Source organism: Notothenia rossii, assembly GCF_949606895.1.
Source record: "Notothenia rossii genome assembly, chromosome: 10".
Taxonomy (NCBI): Eukaryota; Metazoa; Chordata; class Actinopteri; order Perciformes; family Nototheniidae; genus Notothenia; species Notothenia rossii.
This window is the reverse complement of record NC_136908.1, coordinates 52,759,507-52,776,709: the sequence shown is the minus strand read 5'-3', so window position 1 is coordinate 52,776,709 and position 17,203 is coordinate 52,759,507. Positions and strand designations below refer to the sequence as shown.

At 41.6% G+C, this 17,203-nt stretch overlaps 2 protein-coding genes and 1 long non-coding RNA gene across 11 annotated transcripts in view; 1 reads left to right on the top strand and 2 right to left on the bottom strand.

Moving 5' to 3' along the window:
- Window positions 1-1,143, bottom strand: part of LOC307021233 (CUGBP Elav-like family member 2) — a 113,726-nt gene extending 112,583 nt beyond the window's left edge. The window contains exon 1 of the mRNA XM_079653165.1: window positions 875-1,143. Within this exon, the coding sequence (XP_079509291.1) occupies window positions 875-927 (53 nt within the window). The 5' untranslated portion in view covers window positions 928-1,143. The remainder of the gene's footprint in view (window positions 1-874) is intronic.
- The window catches only part of celf2 (cugbp, Elav-like family member 2), a 401,403-nt gene that overhangs the window by 180,177 nt on the left and 204,023 nt on the right, over window positions 1-17,203 (bottom strand). The window lies entirely within an intron of this gene.
- Window positions 10,462-15,300, top strand: LOC307021234. The gene is made up of 3 exons (XR_013803108.1): window positions 10,462-10,752; window positions 10,865-11,042; window positions 14,889-15,300. It is a non-coding gene; the product is annotated as an uncharacterized lncRNA (long non-coding RNA).

The window sequence follows — 17,203 nt, the reverse complement described above, 5'->3', positions numbered from 1 at the left end:
CGAGTCCGTCGAGGGAATAATGACTTATTTATCAAGTGGCTGAAATATTCAGAGACAAGGCCTTTTTCAAAATCCAGCTTTTTTAAATTCATGGGCTTTTCTGCCGAGATGCTTAATGACAGTGGATTATTCATAGTGATTTGTAGAGCCTCATATCCTGCCTATGAGTCTAATAGCTGTTTGACAAAAAGGAGAGTGCTCACTAGAGACAAGGAGAGCAAGAAAAAGTTTCACCTTTGACCTCATGGGAGGTTCAGTGAATCATCTCAGGACCGCCTCCTCCTGCCAAAGCACTAAATGGATGTGTTGCTGAAAACATGTTTTGCAGCTCGGGGAGATAAAATGTAACAGCCTGTAAACGCGCCGTGCTGCAGGCAACCAGCCATGAGTAAATGTTTGAAGATAAATTCCTGGAGGGGCTTACTTTTTTTTTCTCTGGAAAACATTTTTGAAGGACCGAATCAGCATGGGGGGGGGGGAGAGAGGGAAGGAAGGGATATCGAGGGAGGGAGTGGTGGTGATAAATGAGTGTTATTCCTACTTCTACACTAGAATGGAAGTTTGGAGATGGTGGTGGTGGTGGTGGTGGTGATGATGCCGGGGTTAAAGAGATGTACGCAGACACGGAGCAGCTTGCATACGTCAGCCTCATGACAGCGAGAAGGGGGAAGAGGGAGAGAGGCTCAGAAAGTACACAGAGCGCTGCACATTACAGCCAAACGGCGCAAACCGTGCGTAATTACGCGCCAGAGCTCAGAAAGGCAAAAGGCATCCTCCTGCCTGCGCCGCGTCCCACCCTTATTTCCTTCACAAAACCCCACTTCTGTCTCTCCGCTATCATCATGTTTACTGCGAAACTGACACGGGCGCTTACCTTAACACGTTCCAGCTTTTCAGAGGGTCCAGGTCTGAAATTATAGAAACCATGGTCGACTTTGCTGGGCAGCACCGGGAGAGAGGGAGGGGGTGCGGCAGAAAAAGATCGAAAGAAAAAGCGGCGCAAAGGCTGTAAACTCCGTGTGCGAATGGCAGCGATTGCTCGGATGCAACCCGTCCTGGTTTGTTCAGTGGGTGATGAGCGCTGTCAAAGCTAGCTCTCTCTCTCTCTCTCTCTCTCTCTCTCTCTCTCTCTCTCTCTCTCTCTCTCTCTCTCTCTCGCGCTCTCTCTCGCGCTCTCTCTCTCTCTCTCTCTCTCTCTCTCTCTCTCTCTCTCTCCCTCTCGCTCTTCCTCCGCCCCCTCCCGATTAAAGCCTGCGCTCTGCACACGCGTATCCGAGCTTCCTCCGGTCCCTCTCGCGCACAGCCTGCTGCTGCTGATGGAAATGCAGCAATGTACAGTAGATGAAGGTAAACTGCACATAGGACACTAATTTTCCCTTTTTGTTTTTGTTTCATTTGCACCGCGGGGAATTGGGTTTACGAGCAATTTTAGGGTTCGCACACTGCAAAAAGTGTCCATCTCTATGCTGTTAAGTCTCAAACCACCTTCAAATATGGCTTTTTAAGTCATTAGGCAGGATATGCTTGAGAATTTTCTAAGAAAAATATTACCACTGCAAACAAAATGTGAACTTATTGTAGTAGATTAGTTGAAAAACATTTACCTGTAGTATGTTAACAAAAGCTATGAAACCCCTTCAAAAATAAAAATAGCTTATTATTCAACTAAAGCTGATCAGGAGTCACTTGATAAAGCATGTCAAATATATTATACAGCTCTGTTAAATCATTCATGATCATTTCATTGGAAACAAGTTATACAAACTAAAATAAATTCAGTCTGCTGGTCAGAGTGGGTTGCAGCTTCTGAGGCATCATCACAGCCCTGCAGATCATCTCGCCCTGACTTCCTGTCTGACACCACCACATCCTGTTCATATCTGTTGTGTTTTTTGTTCCTCCTCCCCTAGACATGGCGGCAGGTGCGTCATCCCTAGAGTGACAAGGCAACAGCCAAGTCCCACCTATTCTGAGCTGCTATCTATTTGCTCACTGGGAAAATAACAGATGAGCCCCGTTGGAAAGAGAAAAAGTGTGTGAGAAGTGTGTCTGTTTCAGATAATTGTCTGTGACAACAGAACAAAGTCTCTGCCAAAGCTGTCAAAGGTATGGCACAAGTGCTTTGTTATTTTCAGCCTGATGAAATGAGTCATTGCTTAACACAATTACAGTATATGATGCCTTAAAAGTAATATAGTTACACGAGGCGCGTTCACACAGCAGTACTTTTCCCACTTTAGTTCCGGTATAATTCCGAAATGTTGTGTTCACACCAAAAAAGAGCCGGAACTAAAATTAGTTCATGAGAACCTTTTTACCCCCTTTTCCGTTCCTGCTAAAGAGCAGGGACTTTCGTGGGAGAAAAAGGTTTCTATGTCTGATTGGCTGGGCGGATTGCAAACCACGCCCCGTAAAACTCCCAAATAGTTTTGTTAAGCCGCCATTTTATTATCCTCACATTAGCATTATTAGCATTAGCCCAGCGCACAAACGCAGAGAGACTAACTTATGGCAACACAAAAGAAAACATGGGAGCGGTGGAGATGAGGAGGTGTCGGAGTTCTGGCGATTTACTTGGAAGGCTTCAGTAGAAGCAGCTGGGTGTCCCAACAGCTTCTACTGAAGCCAGTCCCTAACTCCGGGGACTTCCGGCCGGGGGACTTCGGGTGGCAGTATACACCGTGAAGTTGTTCGCGGCTGTCACTACCCGATCTGCAGCTCTGCCCGATCTGCAGTGCGCATGTGCGAGATGGTCCCCCATATTGGACAACTCCGTACGGCAACCCAAGTAGGACACTTGACACAGTGGCTTTTGGCAAAGCTCAAAAAGAAAACTTGAGAGGGATGAGTTATTGTTATTACAACGTGACTTCACTATTATTTAACAACTCTTTTGTATTGGGTTCTTTTATTTGGGGTTAAGTACATTGTCAGAATAAGTGATACATGAATTTAACTTCTGTTAGACAGCTATCATACTGAATACATATTTACTGTGAATGTATGCAAAAACGTATGGCATATAGCTGTCTAACAGAAGTTAAATCCATTTCTGTTGTCCAATATGGCGGACCATCTCGCACATGCGCACTGCAGATCGGGCAGAGCTGCAGATCGGGTAGTGACAGCGGCCTGCCAGTAAACCCAAAGCAGAAGAGGAAGAAGTGACGTCAGCGGCTTCATTTGCCTAATCCTTCCCCAGGGACTTATTCCGGTGTGAACACCATCTGTACTTAGTTAATGAGAACTAAAGAGTTCTCATGAACCTTTGTGGGAAAAGTACTGCGGTGTGAAAGCGGAGTACTTTATTTCAATTGAATTCATGAAATGTAACATAAAAATTGCACATTTTGTAGATTTGTACTTCTTGTCCCTAGTTTGGCTTTTTCATTGATCAAAGTTTGCTTCAAATAGCATATACAGAACCTTACAACATCTATTAAAAAACTATTTAGGTTAAAACTATATGAATTTGAACACAAACTAAAAAAATAACGATTGAAGTGATAATACTGCAGAGAAACAATTAGAGTATTTGGGCAAAGTATGTCAAAATCCACTTTTTCCAAAATACAATTATTTTATAAATCAACATGTGTCCCCTCTGTGTAAAGAGATTCTGAAAGTTTCAGGAAAAAAGATTCATTCACTTTTTTCTATAAAAACCGGCTGAAAATGAACTGATCAGATTTTGGCCACTTTATGATGTCATAACGACTTTTTGGCTTGTGTAACCATTAGCCAATCACCAACCAAGATAACCCCCCCCCCCCCCCCCCCCCCACACACACACACACCTTATCACCTGAATCTCCTCCTAGAGCCTCATTGTGTTCTTTTAAACCAAATGTCTCTCAGAGGGGCGTGGGGAGGGGCTCCTTATTTTCATCTAAAGCAACAGACAGAGAATCAGCACTTTGGAAACAGGGCTGAAACAGAGGGGATTATGGGTAATGCTGCAATGATCTGTTTGGTGTTTGGAGCCAAACACTTCAGAGACATGTTTTGTATATATCTGAGACCTATAATATATTGATGAAAAACAGTATAATAGGGGACCTTTAATTAACTGACACCACTAAAGGTAATATAAATAAGGGTTTCAATGTTTCTACAATCGGGAGCTTTGGGGTAATCTCAAGCGGGTATTGTGCAGAGCTGAAGCAACAGTAATGCAAAGCAACAGTAATGCAAAGCAACAGCGCGCGCTCTCAGCATCGGCAGCCATACAGCACGAAGCTTTAAATAGACTCAATTGGACATCTGCTTCACTGAGGAGGAGGAGGAGGAGGAGGAGGACGAGGAGGAGGAGGAGGACACGGAGGATGAGAGAGTTGACAGCATCTCTCTCCTCTTCCTCTGTCTCTAATTCTGTCTCTCACACACTCACATAGACACGCAGGCTCTCATGCACGCTCATCAGAGAGATCAAACAGAGTTTAGCTCTCCTCTGCACGGCTCTAATTTCTGCATAATAATCAATGTCTGACGGAGTAGGTGTTGCTGCATCGGTAGTTATAAATGCCTATACAATGTACACCTGTCTGCATGTGAGAATAAGTTTTTAATTATCATCTCTATTTCTATTTTCATCTCCACATCCTGTCGAGCAGCGTCTCTTAATTTGTGTTCTAGGTTTTCTTTGTTGAGTTTCATTAGAGGTAATTTGCTGCATTACATTTCCCTCATAAAGTGTTGCAAATCGATTCTGTGTTAAAGTCATTTCTACCAGATGAATACTGCAATAAACTTGACAACAGTCTATATGGAGGACTGGAAGAGTGCTCTAATGTGAGGTCAGCTCTCTCTCTCTCTCTCTCTCTCTCTCTCTCTCTCTCTCTCTCTCTCTCTCTCTCTCTCTCTCAGGACTCTTTGGGGGGTCAATCACGTTCTATGTACGGCAAGGGAAGATGGTACGCTGGAGCTGAATTTTTAAAAGAATGTTTTTTTTTATGTGTGAGCATTGATATGACTATTTAAAAAAAAGTGTCATGAATGTGATGAATATGCACGCTTTTATTTAAAATGACTTTAAAGGTTGTATTAAAAGTTTAAAAAAAGTCTCTCTCTCTCTCTCTCTCTCGGACTTATCTCTATTTATTTACTTATATCTCTTTAGATTCATATTAGACATCCTGTTGCACTCAAAACTGTACAACAACAGCATGTAGGAAATAAATGACCCTGAAGTCATGGGGTTTCAATAATGTTCAAACACACCTGTTACTATATCTATCGGAAGAAGTTCTAAGAAATGATTTGGTCATAAGTAACTTGATATATTGCAATTTGGTTTATTAACCAATTATATCAATCATCTTTTTCTATCTAGCAGAGGGACCTGAGTTTATAACGTTTATGATTTCAGAACCAACTTCTTTCACTAAAAATGATTTTCTCTAAACGATGTGCGTCCTATCTGTAAGTGAATGAATGCATTTGCTTCTTAACAGGATGTCATGTTTAACGATCACAGTTTGTTTTATAGCCATTTTTAGGAGATGAAGGTAAATCAAAGTAGAACATTGAAAGTCATTTAAGTCACAGGAATATTACCTCCTATCAAGCTGTGAAGATGAGCCTTATGGCATGAAATGGGGCAAACAGATGCATCACGGTGAGTCAGGAAAATTAAGCAAAGGTGTGACAGAATGACACAAACCCGGATTCACACTCTCGTAGCTCCGTCAATGCAAATGACTCCCATCAGCTGCCTCACACCCTGCTCCGTCACTGCCTGTTTCAACCCATTATTCAGCAATGGATTCAGAATCATTGGACTATTAGCGCCAAACACACAAGCACACATTCGGGTCCACATATTGACACGCGCGTATTCATCATGCAGACGCAGCCAAAACAATATCAGCATGATAAACACCTTGTATTTCCCCCCGAGCTGCTTTATTCGACAGAATCAGGCAGATCTGAGGACAAGCCTTGAGATTTATGTCTTCATGCATGTGTGATGCGCATTTCAAATCCAAACAAAGTCAGTGTATCTTAAAAACCACCCACTGCATACAGATTCCCATTTTACCTCCATCCATGTAAATAGGGGGGGGGGGGGGGGGGGGAGATGAGAGGAAAAGAAAAATAAGCAGAGGAGAGGATGTGGATGAAATAAGTATAGGGGGATTATTTTATAAACGACAGAATCTTTCTTTTCAGTGTTAGTCATTTGATCCTGTCAAATATGCCTAAAGCCATACGCCCACGTGCTCATTGTCTGAAAAATGCTCAGTTTATGAGAGAGCCCCCCCCCCCCACACTTCAACAATGAGCGTAGCGGTTGGCTGCTCCACATCAGCTTCGTTGTTCAGTAAAACCGGGGGAAGGCAAATTAGATTTAAATGGCGGGGCGCACACGCCCAGGAGAACGGCCAACTGAGCTTTGTTTGTCGCTCCCTCGCCGCAATCAGTGTGCTGAACTGCAGAAGGCCTTCTTCTGTGGTGTTTACCTCGGGACGGCCGACATAGATGCAGAACACACAGCGCAGCTCCCTCTCCCGTCTGGACTCTCTCTTACGCCATCTCAACCAACCTGCATTTACACAAGGATGACTGCTGCGCTCTAACACACACACACAGGGAGGGCTTGTTCCTCCTCCCTTAGTGTCTGATGGAGTCAATTTCTCTGTGTTTATTTTTCATTGTAAAGCTTTTCTAAGAAATTAAAGCTGCTATGGATCAATATTCCCCCAAAAAGAATCAATGAATAGCTTCGATCTGATGGACACACAGAGAATCATCACCTGATTCTAAAGCTTTTCAGAGGTTCTTAACGCTGTTTTTGATTTTACGCCCTACTACTCACTGTTTGATCAACAACAACAACAACAACAACAACAACAACAACAACAACAACAACAACTGTGAATAGAACACTGACGTCGTCTCTGTCATGTCAATCATGGGAGTTTGGGAATTTGGTCACCATGTTGTTTTATTGGAACTAAATGAGACACAGGCGGGTGTAAGATACACAAATGCCCCCATCATTTACAAAGGGAACATCATGTAGAACTGTAAAATACTCAAAACTAGCGATTGAGAGCATATACTGATTTGGAAAATTAAATGTTAATTAAGGTAACTAATCAAGTGAAAAATAGGGTAATCTTTTCATAGACTTCAATGCAATGGGACTTCTGGTCCACTAAGGTCACTTTTCTCCAGCTTTGTTCCTGGAAGCAACAGGCTGCTATACACACTGACAATGTCTTAAAGAAACTACTGTCAGCCAAAGACAGAGACAACAAAGACTACTACTGACTACTTGTTGAAAGATATGAAAAACGTAACAGCGAAGAAGCCACATTTTCCCTCAAGAGATGATATACAGTAGGCCTACAGTGTACGCATGTGTTATTTAGAATTTTGTAGTGGGGTATATTCAGGTGAAGGGATGAGTCATGCAGAAGAAGTTACTCAAGTGTTTCCAACCAACTTGCGTTTATTCTTCCGAAATTGTAACCAATAATTTCTGAAATCGTCAAATTATCATAGGATTCTCAGCCAAAGCTGGCAATACTTCCTTTGTGTGTCTATCTCTTTTTTCTTTTTTTGACAAATGATATACTCAGAGCGAGTGGAAAGGAAATGGAGAGAGGAAGAGAAAGCGCTTGGTAGAGCAGCGTCCAGGCGAATCGGCCGGGAGAAAATGCGGAGAATGAGCGATTGAACCGGCGTGGGAGAGCGCGTGGGTGAGGGAGCGAGTGATCATGAGAGAGAGAGAGAGAGAGAGGGGGGGGAGGGAAAAGAGGAAGAGGAATAGGTGGAGGATATATTTAGAGCTGCTCCTAATCAACTTCTCCGTCAGTTTGTGTCTGTGGGGGTGAAAGGGAGAGCGAGAGGGAGAAAGCCACGCAAGTTCAACAGTAAAAATCAATATGCAGCCCACTCGCTCACTGAGAGCAGCGAGAGAGAGGAGAGGAAGAGAAAGTGAAAGGGAGAACAGGAAAACGACAGGATGAGGCCGAGACAGATGACACCGCGAACGCACAGGAAAAGTGTTTCCGCTTCCTCACTGAAGTTGCTACTGTCAAGAAGAATAGAAATACATGGAGGTTTAAAAAACACCATTCACAATAATTCACCTTAAATTATAGTTATTCGACTGTTTTAATCAGATTCAAAATTAACAAATAAAACTAATATTTATCATCATTAGTTTTAATATTTCCATCCAAGCATTAAATAAATACAATATTAATACAAATATAAAAAATGTATATAAAGACATTAAGTTAAAGTAATAAATTAACGAAATTAAAGAAATATATTAATATAAATATAAAATGTCAAGTAAAAGAGAAATATAGAATAAAAACAATACAAAATGTAAATGTATGTACTGTATGTACTGTATTTCAATATATATATATAGTGGTGTATAAGCATTGATAAGACATCATGATGCTGAAATGCAAAGTTTTAATTGGTTGGCTGCTGACAGTGAAGCAGGGCTTTGGATGCAATAAATGGCACATGCTGTTTATTGAAAGAGCTTTTATTGGTCACTTGAATCACTTTTACTGTCAAAGATGGTTGTTAAATGAAGCAAATACAGTTTTGCTATTGCTCCTGCAGGTAGAATAATATGACTATATAATAAAGAACTCTTGCACAAGGGCAAAGAAATACGAATCTTAACCTTTCTTTTAAATCCCAACTACAAAGATAACTGCTTTGTAAATGCCCAATGCTCGTCTTTATAAGAGTAAGTTAAAACAATGGAAACTGCTTTTCAATGTTGAGTTCATCTTTAAGTAGAAAAAAACTGAAACTTAACGTGTGCCAGTGCTTTGCAGCAATTGCTATTCCCTTGTTTTTTGTTTGTATGTAAACAGAAAATGTTTCTTTCATACAGCCAATCAAAAGATCTTTTTTTTTGTTCATAAATAACACTGCTAACAAACTCGCTGGCTCCATGACTTAAAAATAATTTTGATAGGATTTTAGACAACAGAAAGGACTGTATTTTAGCTGGACTTTATATCACATTAAAAGTTTATAGACTTTATCACAGTAAAGTGGCATCTTAGTGGACCATCCACATAAATCCTTGCATGTATGTGTGTGTGTATGTGTGTATGTGTATGTGTATGTGTATGTGTATATGTGTGTGTGTGTGTGTGTGTGTGTGTGTGTGTGTGTGTGTGTGTGTGTGTGTGTGTGTGTGTGTGTGTGTGTGTGTGTGTGTGTGTGTGTGTGTGTGTGTGTGTGTGTGTGTGTGGATATTGATATGCCTGGTCAATACTGTGTGGGCTATAATGAAGCTTGGATGCAGGAATGATAGCAACGAGACCATTTAATAGAGGAGGGGGAGGAGGAGGAGGAGGAGGGTTAGAGCTCATAGTAGCCTCTTTTTTAGAACCAGCGGCTTTTTGCTGCCCCCCCGCCCTCCTTACCCAACATCTCTCATTAGCTGATGATCGATCCCCTCCCTGTGCTGCCCACACAGAGAGAAAACGCAATTAGAGCATTGAGCAAACGATTGTGTGAACTAGGGCTCGATAGGTAATCATCACCTGAGAGAGGCAGCAGGCAGGTTATGGGGGTGGGGGGGTAGCAGGGGCCAAAGGTCAGAAGGGGGTAGTTTAGGGAATGATGAGGGAGATGTGGGTGCAAAAGAAGAGGAAACGCAAATATAAATTACTTTTTTCTTTGTATCTATTATTACTATGGTAAATCTCTCTGTATTATTACTTTTTTTTTTTATTAATATTGTTTTATGTGGACCCAAGGAAGCAACAACTTTGCGGAAGCCGATGGGTATCCAAACAAATCGTTTGGGGTTCCTAGTTAAAGTGTTGAAGGCTGTTTTGATCTGATTTCTACACCGGCATTTTTCACATTGAAATGTACTTAAAAATACACAGTAAAAATGTTATATTAAAAATACAAAGATAATGCTAAGTTAACATAATATATCAAGGCAATGATTACAATTATTAAACAATGCCAAAGCCAATTACTTTAGCATTTAGCAAAAATCATTACATACATGAGCTGCTACTGTAGGTTGTAAAATATGTATCTTGTGTAACATCATTCATCATTCTGCAGTTAACGTTGATCTGAGTGGGTGAAATGACGGAGAACAATTGACACCATGGCTGACATCTGCAACCTCTCTCTCTAATGGCATTGTTATTGCTACAGTTTTGTTTTTTTAATTAGGACCACATTTCCAATAAAGCCTTTGTCTGTCTCCCCTTTCCGGTTCAGTGCCTAAAAAACCTAAATTTCCCTTAATTTGCAGGGAAAATACCGTTTAAATAAACCCTACAAATAAACAGCTTTAGCAACTTATTTGTATTTAACCTCAATTTTGAGTGGTTCACGCAACACATATTGGATGTTGGAGGGGTGTTTATCTGCCTGTGATTGGCATTTGTTAACTACCTAAAGGCCCAGATACACCGGCCAGTCACCTGAGAATTCGCCGAAGCCGACACCGACTGTTGCGTCGCCGGACTCTCCTGCGTATTTGCCGACTTCGCGCACTGGAACACACCGCAAATCCGAGCCGAGCACGTATGAACTGCGTATGCGTGAGTGGCAATAACTCTCCTTACCAGCAGGCGGCGGTAGTGTGTATTCATCATTCAAAAAAGGCAACAACCGGAAGACAGAGAAGAAGAACAGACTCCGTGATATAAACAAACAACAAATAGCGTTTTTCTTTCCATTTTCACTCTCGTCCATTGAAAACATGAACGAACAGGAGCTCTATAAACCGATGAGGTGAAATAGCCGTCCGTGTGTGTTCCATCTTCCATTTTAAATCATTTGTTTACCTCCCTCACTTCCGTTAACGCTTCTCATGCACTGATTCGCTAGCTGAACAGCCAATCAGTGTTATCCCTTTGTCCGACTTCCGGTGGTGTTCCCGACAAGAAAAGGCGTCAGGTCGGCAGAAAAGATCCGACGGTGCGGCGCACACCACTCCGAATAGGGCGTGCCCACGCTCATGTTCGGCCCGACTCCCATTTACTGCGGATTTCAGGCCGGTGTATCTGGGCCTTAAAACAACGGTATGTATCACTAATGCTTGGCCTCTTTTACCCAGCACATTTTACCTCATGTCTACCTTTAAAAGTCAGAATCTGCATATAGTGTCTGTTTATACAATCCATTAAATTCCTAGACCACTGAGTTCGCAAGGATATTTCAATTCTGACTCAATAAAATCACAAACCTTAAGACTTAACGAAGGGTTTTTTAAAAGTAAATCACAGTGTCACAACCAAGGGAACAATGTCTTCAACATATAACATTTTAGGCAAAGTGATCGGGGTCAGTAAGGTCAGAGTAGATCATTACTGGGCAAAAAAAACAGAAACTATGTTAAAATATGTTTACGGTTACTGATCAGTACTTGGAGGTTGTTAGGTCATTTTTTAATTAGTACATTCTTTATGCTTAGGAAAATGCTTATCCAGTGATTCTTTATACTTTGCAATATATGGTTCCTTATTGTGCAAATAAACCTCTCTGGGAGGGTTAGGTAACAACACAAGCTTTTTTCAGAACATTATTTAAAAAAAAAAAAAAGATTCTCTCATTCGCTCTACTACAAATTTGATTAAAAGTCACCAACATGCTATAACACTACAAAGCCTAAACATTCATTTATGAATTCCGATACACTCTTAAGAAATGGCGATTTAGCAAGTTAAGTATTTGCTTTATCCATGGGTTTTCAACTACTTCCGCTAGCTTGGTAACCATTTCTATATTTACTTTCCATGAAATTGGCAAAACATAATCAACAACTGCACTAAATGTCATGTCTTGTTCTGCACCATTACATGTTTTGTTAGGTTCCATTAGCAGAAGGTTATGAAAACACTGGGCACACTTAAACAGGAAGTGCTCTCACTTTCACTTCCTCTTTCTACCAGAGAGAGGTGGCCTCATTGCTTCCTGCATAAATCCAGCATATTTATTCTCTGTCTCTCTCTCTCTCATTTCCTCTGTATGTCATTGTCTCTCACTCCCACTCTTCCTAACCCCTCTCTATCACAGCTTTTTTTGTTTCATGCAGTTCACCCAATTTCCTCTCCATCTCCTTTCTCTGTGTGAATAGCTTAAAAAGCATTATGCACCACACTGATTCACTCATATCACGAATAAAAACACGTAGCAGGCGCACCAGGTCTAAACCAGGCTTTGACACAGGTTTTTTAAGGCAGATACCAATATCAGTATTTGTTAGAATTGAGCTGCCAGTACAGACACATTGAGCCAATATCCTTTATATCTAAATGACAGCTTTACACCAACATTTTGGAGAAAAACAAATGTACATATTTATTGCTGAATGGATTCCAAAGCCAACAGGAAGGACATATTTTTTTAATAAAGAGTGCTTTGTTTTGGGATTTTTTAGCTATATTCAGGTTAGGTTATGTTTTACTGTAACATACAAAATCCGAAGGAATCAACATTTATTTGATTTTCTTTTTGCCATTTATATCATGACACGTACTCAGGAAGATGGTAAAAAGGTATAATGAAACAGAAAGAGAAAAACAATGTGTTCAAAGCCGAGCAATAAGACCTATATTTATATCACGTTAAATCAAAATGTATGTATCAGTTTTAGTAGAGGAGTCTTATGGCGCATGTCCACTGCAGGGCCTCACACGGCTTAGTACGGTATAGTTAGCCCTTGGTTGGCCAGGCTCACTTTATGCTGCGTTTCCATTAAAGTTTAGGAACTGGGGTAGTAACTATAGTAACACAGTGTAGGCGGAGCCGTGACGTCATCTTCAATGCGAAACACAAAACCAACATCAACCCTCAGAGCTCGCAGCTCCTCATATCTGTTAAAAAACTAGACAAAAGTTAAACAAGTTCAAACCACAGACCGACTTTGTCATGGTGAATACAGTCGCTGGTTTATTTATGTCTGTATAGTTGTTGTTGTTGTGAGTGTGGACGGTCGGTGCATATACTGCGTTAGCTTAGCCGATCTCCATTCAGAAAACACGCATTTTAAAAGGTTTTTCGCCTGCCGTCTCTCTGCAGACTGGTCAAAGCATTAATTCATGGTTTTTACTAACCGGTATCAGCATGTTGTTACTTCGGCATCATTTTGAAACGTGTATTACAATTAAAAAAAATTTTTTGTAGTTGCCAGCGATTCTCTCACTAGTTTAGCATACTCAGCTCGGTTGTTGGCCCGGAAAGAACCTCGATTTTGGAGAGCCAGAAAACTGTGAAAAAGTACCCGCTAGCCGGAACTACGCCTAGCTGAAACGCAGTGGCGTTTTCTCCTGGAGGCCAAGGGAAGCCAGGCTTCCCCTTTTTTTTCGGATTGTAGTTATAATTTTAATAAATAAATGAAAGCACTTCGTTTAGTGTCGGAGATTCTTTGTTGTGTGTTGCTGCCGGCCGGTCTCTCCCCCATTCTCATTGAGTATTTTACAAAGAGTGAAACTGCGCCCCTCTAGATGTTATGGTGAAACAGTAGATTGCACTCTCTGTTGCGAGAGGAGGCCAGCCGAAATTTGCTTCCCTTGGTGAAAAAAATGGAGGGATTGACCAATCAGATGAGGCTCACGTCATGCCCCTGCCAACCTGTGATTGGTCAGGGCCATGCCAAGGGAAGCCAGAGGCGGCTGGCTTCCCTTGCCTCACAATCCAATCAAATCGCATCAACTTAGTGGTGCAGTGACGCGTCCCAAAAAGCGGAAGTAAGCTGCGCTCGGTTTCCCTCGATAAAATAGCAATGGGATTTCTCCATAGGATTTTGGAAAATAGCTCGAAAAAAGGTCAGTGGAAAACGAACCTGTTAGATAAAAGCATGTTTTGTTCAGTCGGTAATATCCACATGTCTACCCTACTTTTATAATTTTCGAATCATAAATCTAATCGATAGAAGATAGATAGCGTCACTGCACCACTCTCACCACCGTTAGAAAGTAGCAAGCAACTGAAGCAAGTGCAATTATGGAGGGTGGAGATTTGGAGTATTTAATCAAAAATAATTGTACTAAACTTCCGCTGCAGCAGCAACAACAAATACAATCTGATGACAGGCCAATGCCCAAACTGGAGCTGTGTACAGCGAGGAACAAAGGAGCGAACCGGACGTAAAACGTTAAAGGTCTTCTGATTTAGTTTGTGAATGAATGCTTATTAGAGTTTCGGCTGGAGAGTGCGTGCGGACCTGTCGGTCAGATAACAGGCGTGTGCAAGTCCTGCATCTGTATGATACAAATGTGTTTAAAATGATACCGGGGCGCTGTAATCACTCATCTGGTTACATTATTACATTGACCACCACACCCCCCCCCCACCCCAAAGCTCGTGAAATATTAGCGCCGGTGTTGTGCCGTGTGTTGTGCATGCCCACTGCACCTCGCGGGAGTGCGCCACAGCGTAAAGCATAAACTCCCAGACATTTCAATGATTTGTACGGCATAGTTAGGTCTGGAAACGACATAAGGGCATAACACCGGAGCCCTGCTGCGGGGAAACTTTGGCGCTGTTCTGAGTTTGTTCTAATCTGTCAAAATGACGGACTGCTTTCAGATTTTTCCGTCATTGTCAAAAGAATTCCGTCATAGACGAAATATATTCGGTTAACGCGACCTCTGGTCTGGACTATCATTCATGCTAATATAATGTCAGCTCCATATATTTGGACCAAATCCCATTTTTATCCTGCCACAGAGACTGCACATACAGCACTTATGAAAAGGGAATAAAACAATAAATATCGCAGCCAAATACCATACAAATCCCAAAATGTCAGTGGCTGTGAAAGTATTTTTCCCCCTATGGCCTCCCCCATTGATCCGACAATATAAATCAGTCCGGGGAATCCTTTCACTCACCAATGCCTGATGGGAAATCTCTCTTTGTCTCAGGTGCTGTGGTCATTTGTGCTATAAGGTCGGAGGTCGGATAGAACAGCAGCCAATTAAAGCCCTGCAGATTTGACGCAAGGAGGAAACAATCTCGAACTCCATCTGTGGACCCTCGCCTTGGGGCCCCGGTCACCAAGGGCTGCCCTTACTCTGTGTACAGAGAGTGTGTTTGTGTGTGTGTGGGGGAGGCAGGGGGAGTACCTGCACCTGTACCTTTCTGTACATTACTTTCTGCATTTCTTTCCTTAGAAATCTTCTCTATTGCCCTCTGAAAACGAAAATAGAAAATAGATTATTTATATAGTTCTGGTAGGGTCTTTCAATGTCCCAGGAAGGATAAAAAATAAGGGTAATTGTAAGACCCCACATGAATTTACCAAGAATAATCTCCAGCAACCAGAACAATAAAGGTGGAGCTAACAATTGTTCTCATAGATTCTCATTAATCTGAAGATTATTTTCTGTTTTCATTTACTTTTTTGCTCTTTAAAATGTCAGAAAATAGTAATATACATCCAAGTTTGTCAATCAAAAACTGCTAGTTATTCAATTGTATAAGATATAAAACAGAAAAGCAATACAATCTCCATATTTGAGAGGTTGAAAACATCCTTTTCACCAAAGTAATTACTTTAATGATGAATCGATCCTCAGAATATTTGGCGATAATTTGTCTTTAGATCAACTATTTGTCAAGTTAAGTCTAATTGTTGCCTAACCCTAAGTAAAAGCATTTTAGACTATAAGGAGTCACATGACTGCACGTCTCCACCGCTAAGCTAAAGGCGGCTAATGTTCGACGTGAAGACGTTTAGTAGTCTCATTTAATCACTTGCTAGTAATCGCCATAATTTATGTCGTAGAACAAAATGTGTAAATCTCTTAATTTTCTGGTAACTTGTTAACCTTATTTCAGACTACCCTAACCCAAAACAATATTTTCAGGTCAGGACTCATTCCTGCAGCACTTTATGGCCAAAATGAGTTTTCTCTGTTTGATGGGTTGGCTTTCCCTTTTTAGAGATACTACAACCACTACTGAGTAAGAGGTAGAAAATAGATTGATAGATAGCATTTTATTACTTTTATACAACACACACTCTCTCTACCACATACGTAGCTCTCTGCTTGCCGCTGGTGAAGGGGTCACTGAAAGACAGCACATTCCATTTCCCAGGTTACTTTGGGGCCGGCCAAGGGCAGGATGGCACATTGTTCGCTGGCCTGATGAAACATGTCTACCTCCATGTGTGTGTGCCTTGTGGGATGGGTTGGCGGGTCAGAGATGTGTATGTGTGTGTGTGTGTGTGTGTGTGTGTGTGTGTGTGTGTGTGTGTGTGTGTGTGTGTGTGTGTGTGTGTGTGTGTGTGTGTGTGTGTGTGTGTGTGTGTGTGTGTGTGTGTGTGTGGGTGGGTGGGTGGGTGGGTGGGTGGGTGGGGGTGGGTGTGTGTTATGCTCTTTCTAGTTCAAGATGGCACAGTGACAAGTCAAAGGCTCATTCATCATTCTGTGGCAGAGTGATATTTATGGCTTGGAACTGTGTAGTGTGTGTATGACAGAAAACACAAACTGAAAGAGAAGGAATATAAATTCCTTCTGAAGCAAAGGAAGGTCTTAATGAAGTTTACTGAAGAGTCAAAAGTGGAAATGGCTGTCATGTCAGTATCCTAATATGCTCACTATTAACTAAAGTGTAGCTTTTTCAGTGAAAAACCAAGTCATTTACACACAATGCTCTGTCTGTCACGCAAAAACAACAATTTGCACCCTGAAAATGTAAAAGAAATGGGAAATATATTTACAGAATTTCATAGTTTGGCGAAAAAAACAACCTCAAGAAAGTCATCGTTGGCTTCTGCTGTAAGTTACAATCAAATATATATTGAAAATGCAGTTACTTTTGATATTTTGCAATAAATGATCCCAACCTGACACAAAAAAGCTTTTGACAGGCTTCTAGTGGAGTAGGATGTTGTAGACTGGAGCTAAAAACAAACCCATATCTAAGCTAACGGCGTTAATAAGCGCCGGGGATGTCATCATCTGTGCATGTGTGTTTTACAGACTATGACTTATTGTTTCTTAGCAGTGGGTGGGAGAGAAAACAGCCTGCCAAGATATTGTTTCATAACACTGGGCACCACTCCTGACAACCGTGAGCTGGTTTTACTGGCCGGAGAAAATCGCTGTTTCCCTTGTCAGTCCCACAGCACCACCATCCCACACACTCTCACCTCTGTGCAACCCGCTGCAGGGCCAAGCGAGGGAAGGAGAGGGAGGAAGGATGGAGGGAAGGAGGGAGGGAGGGAAGGCTT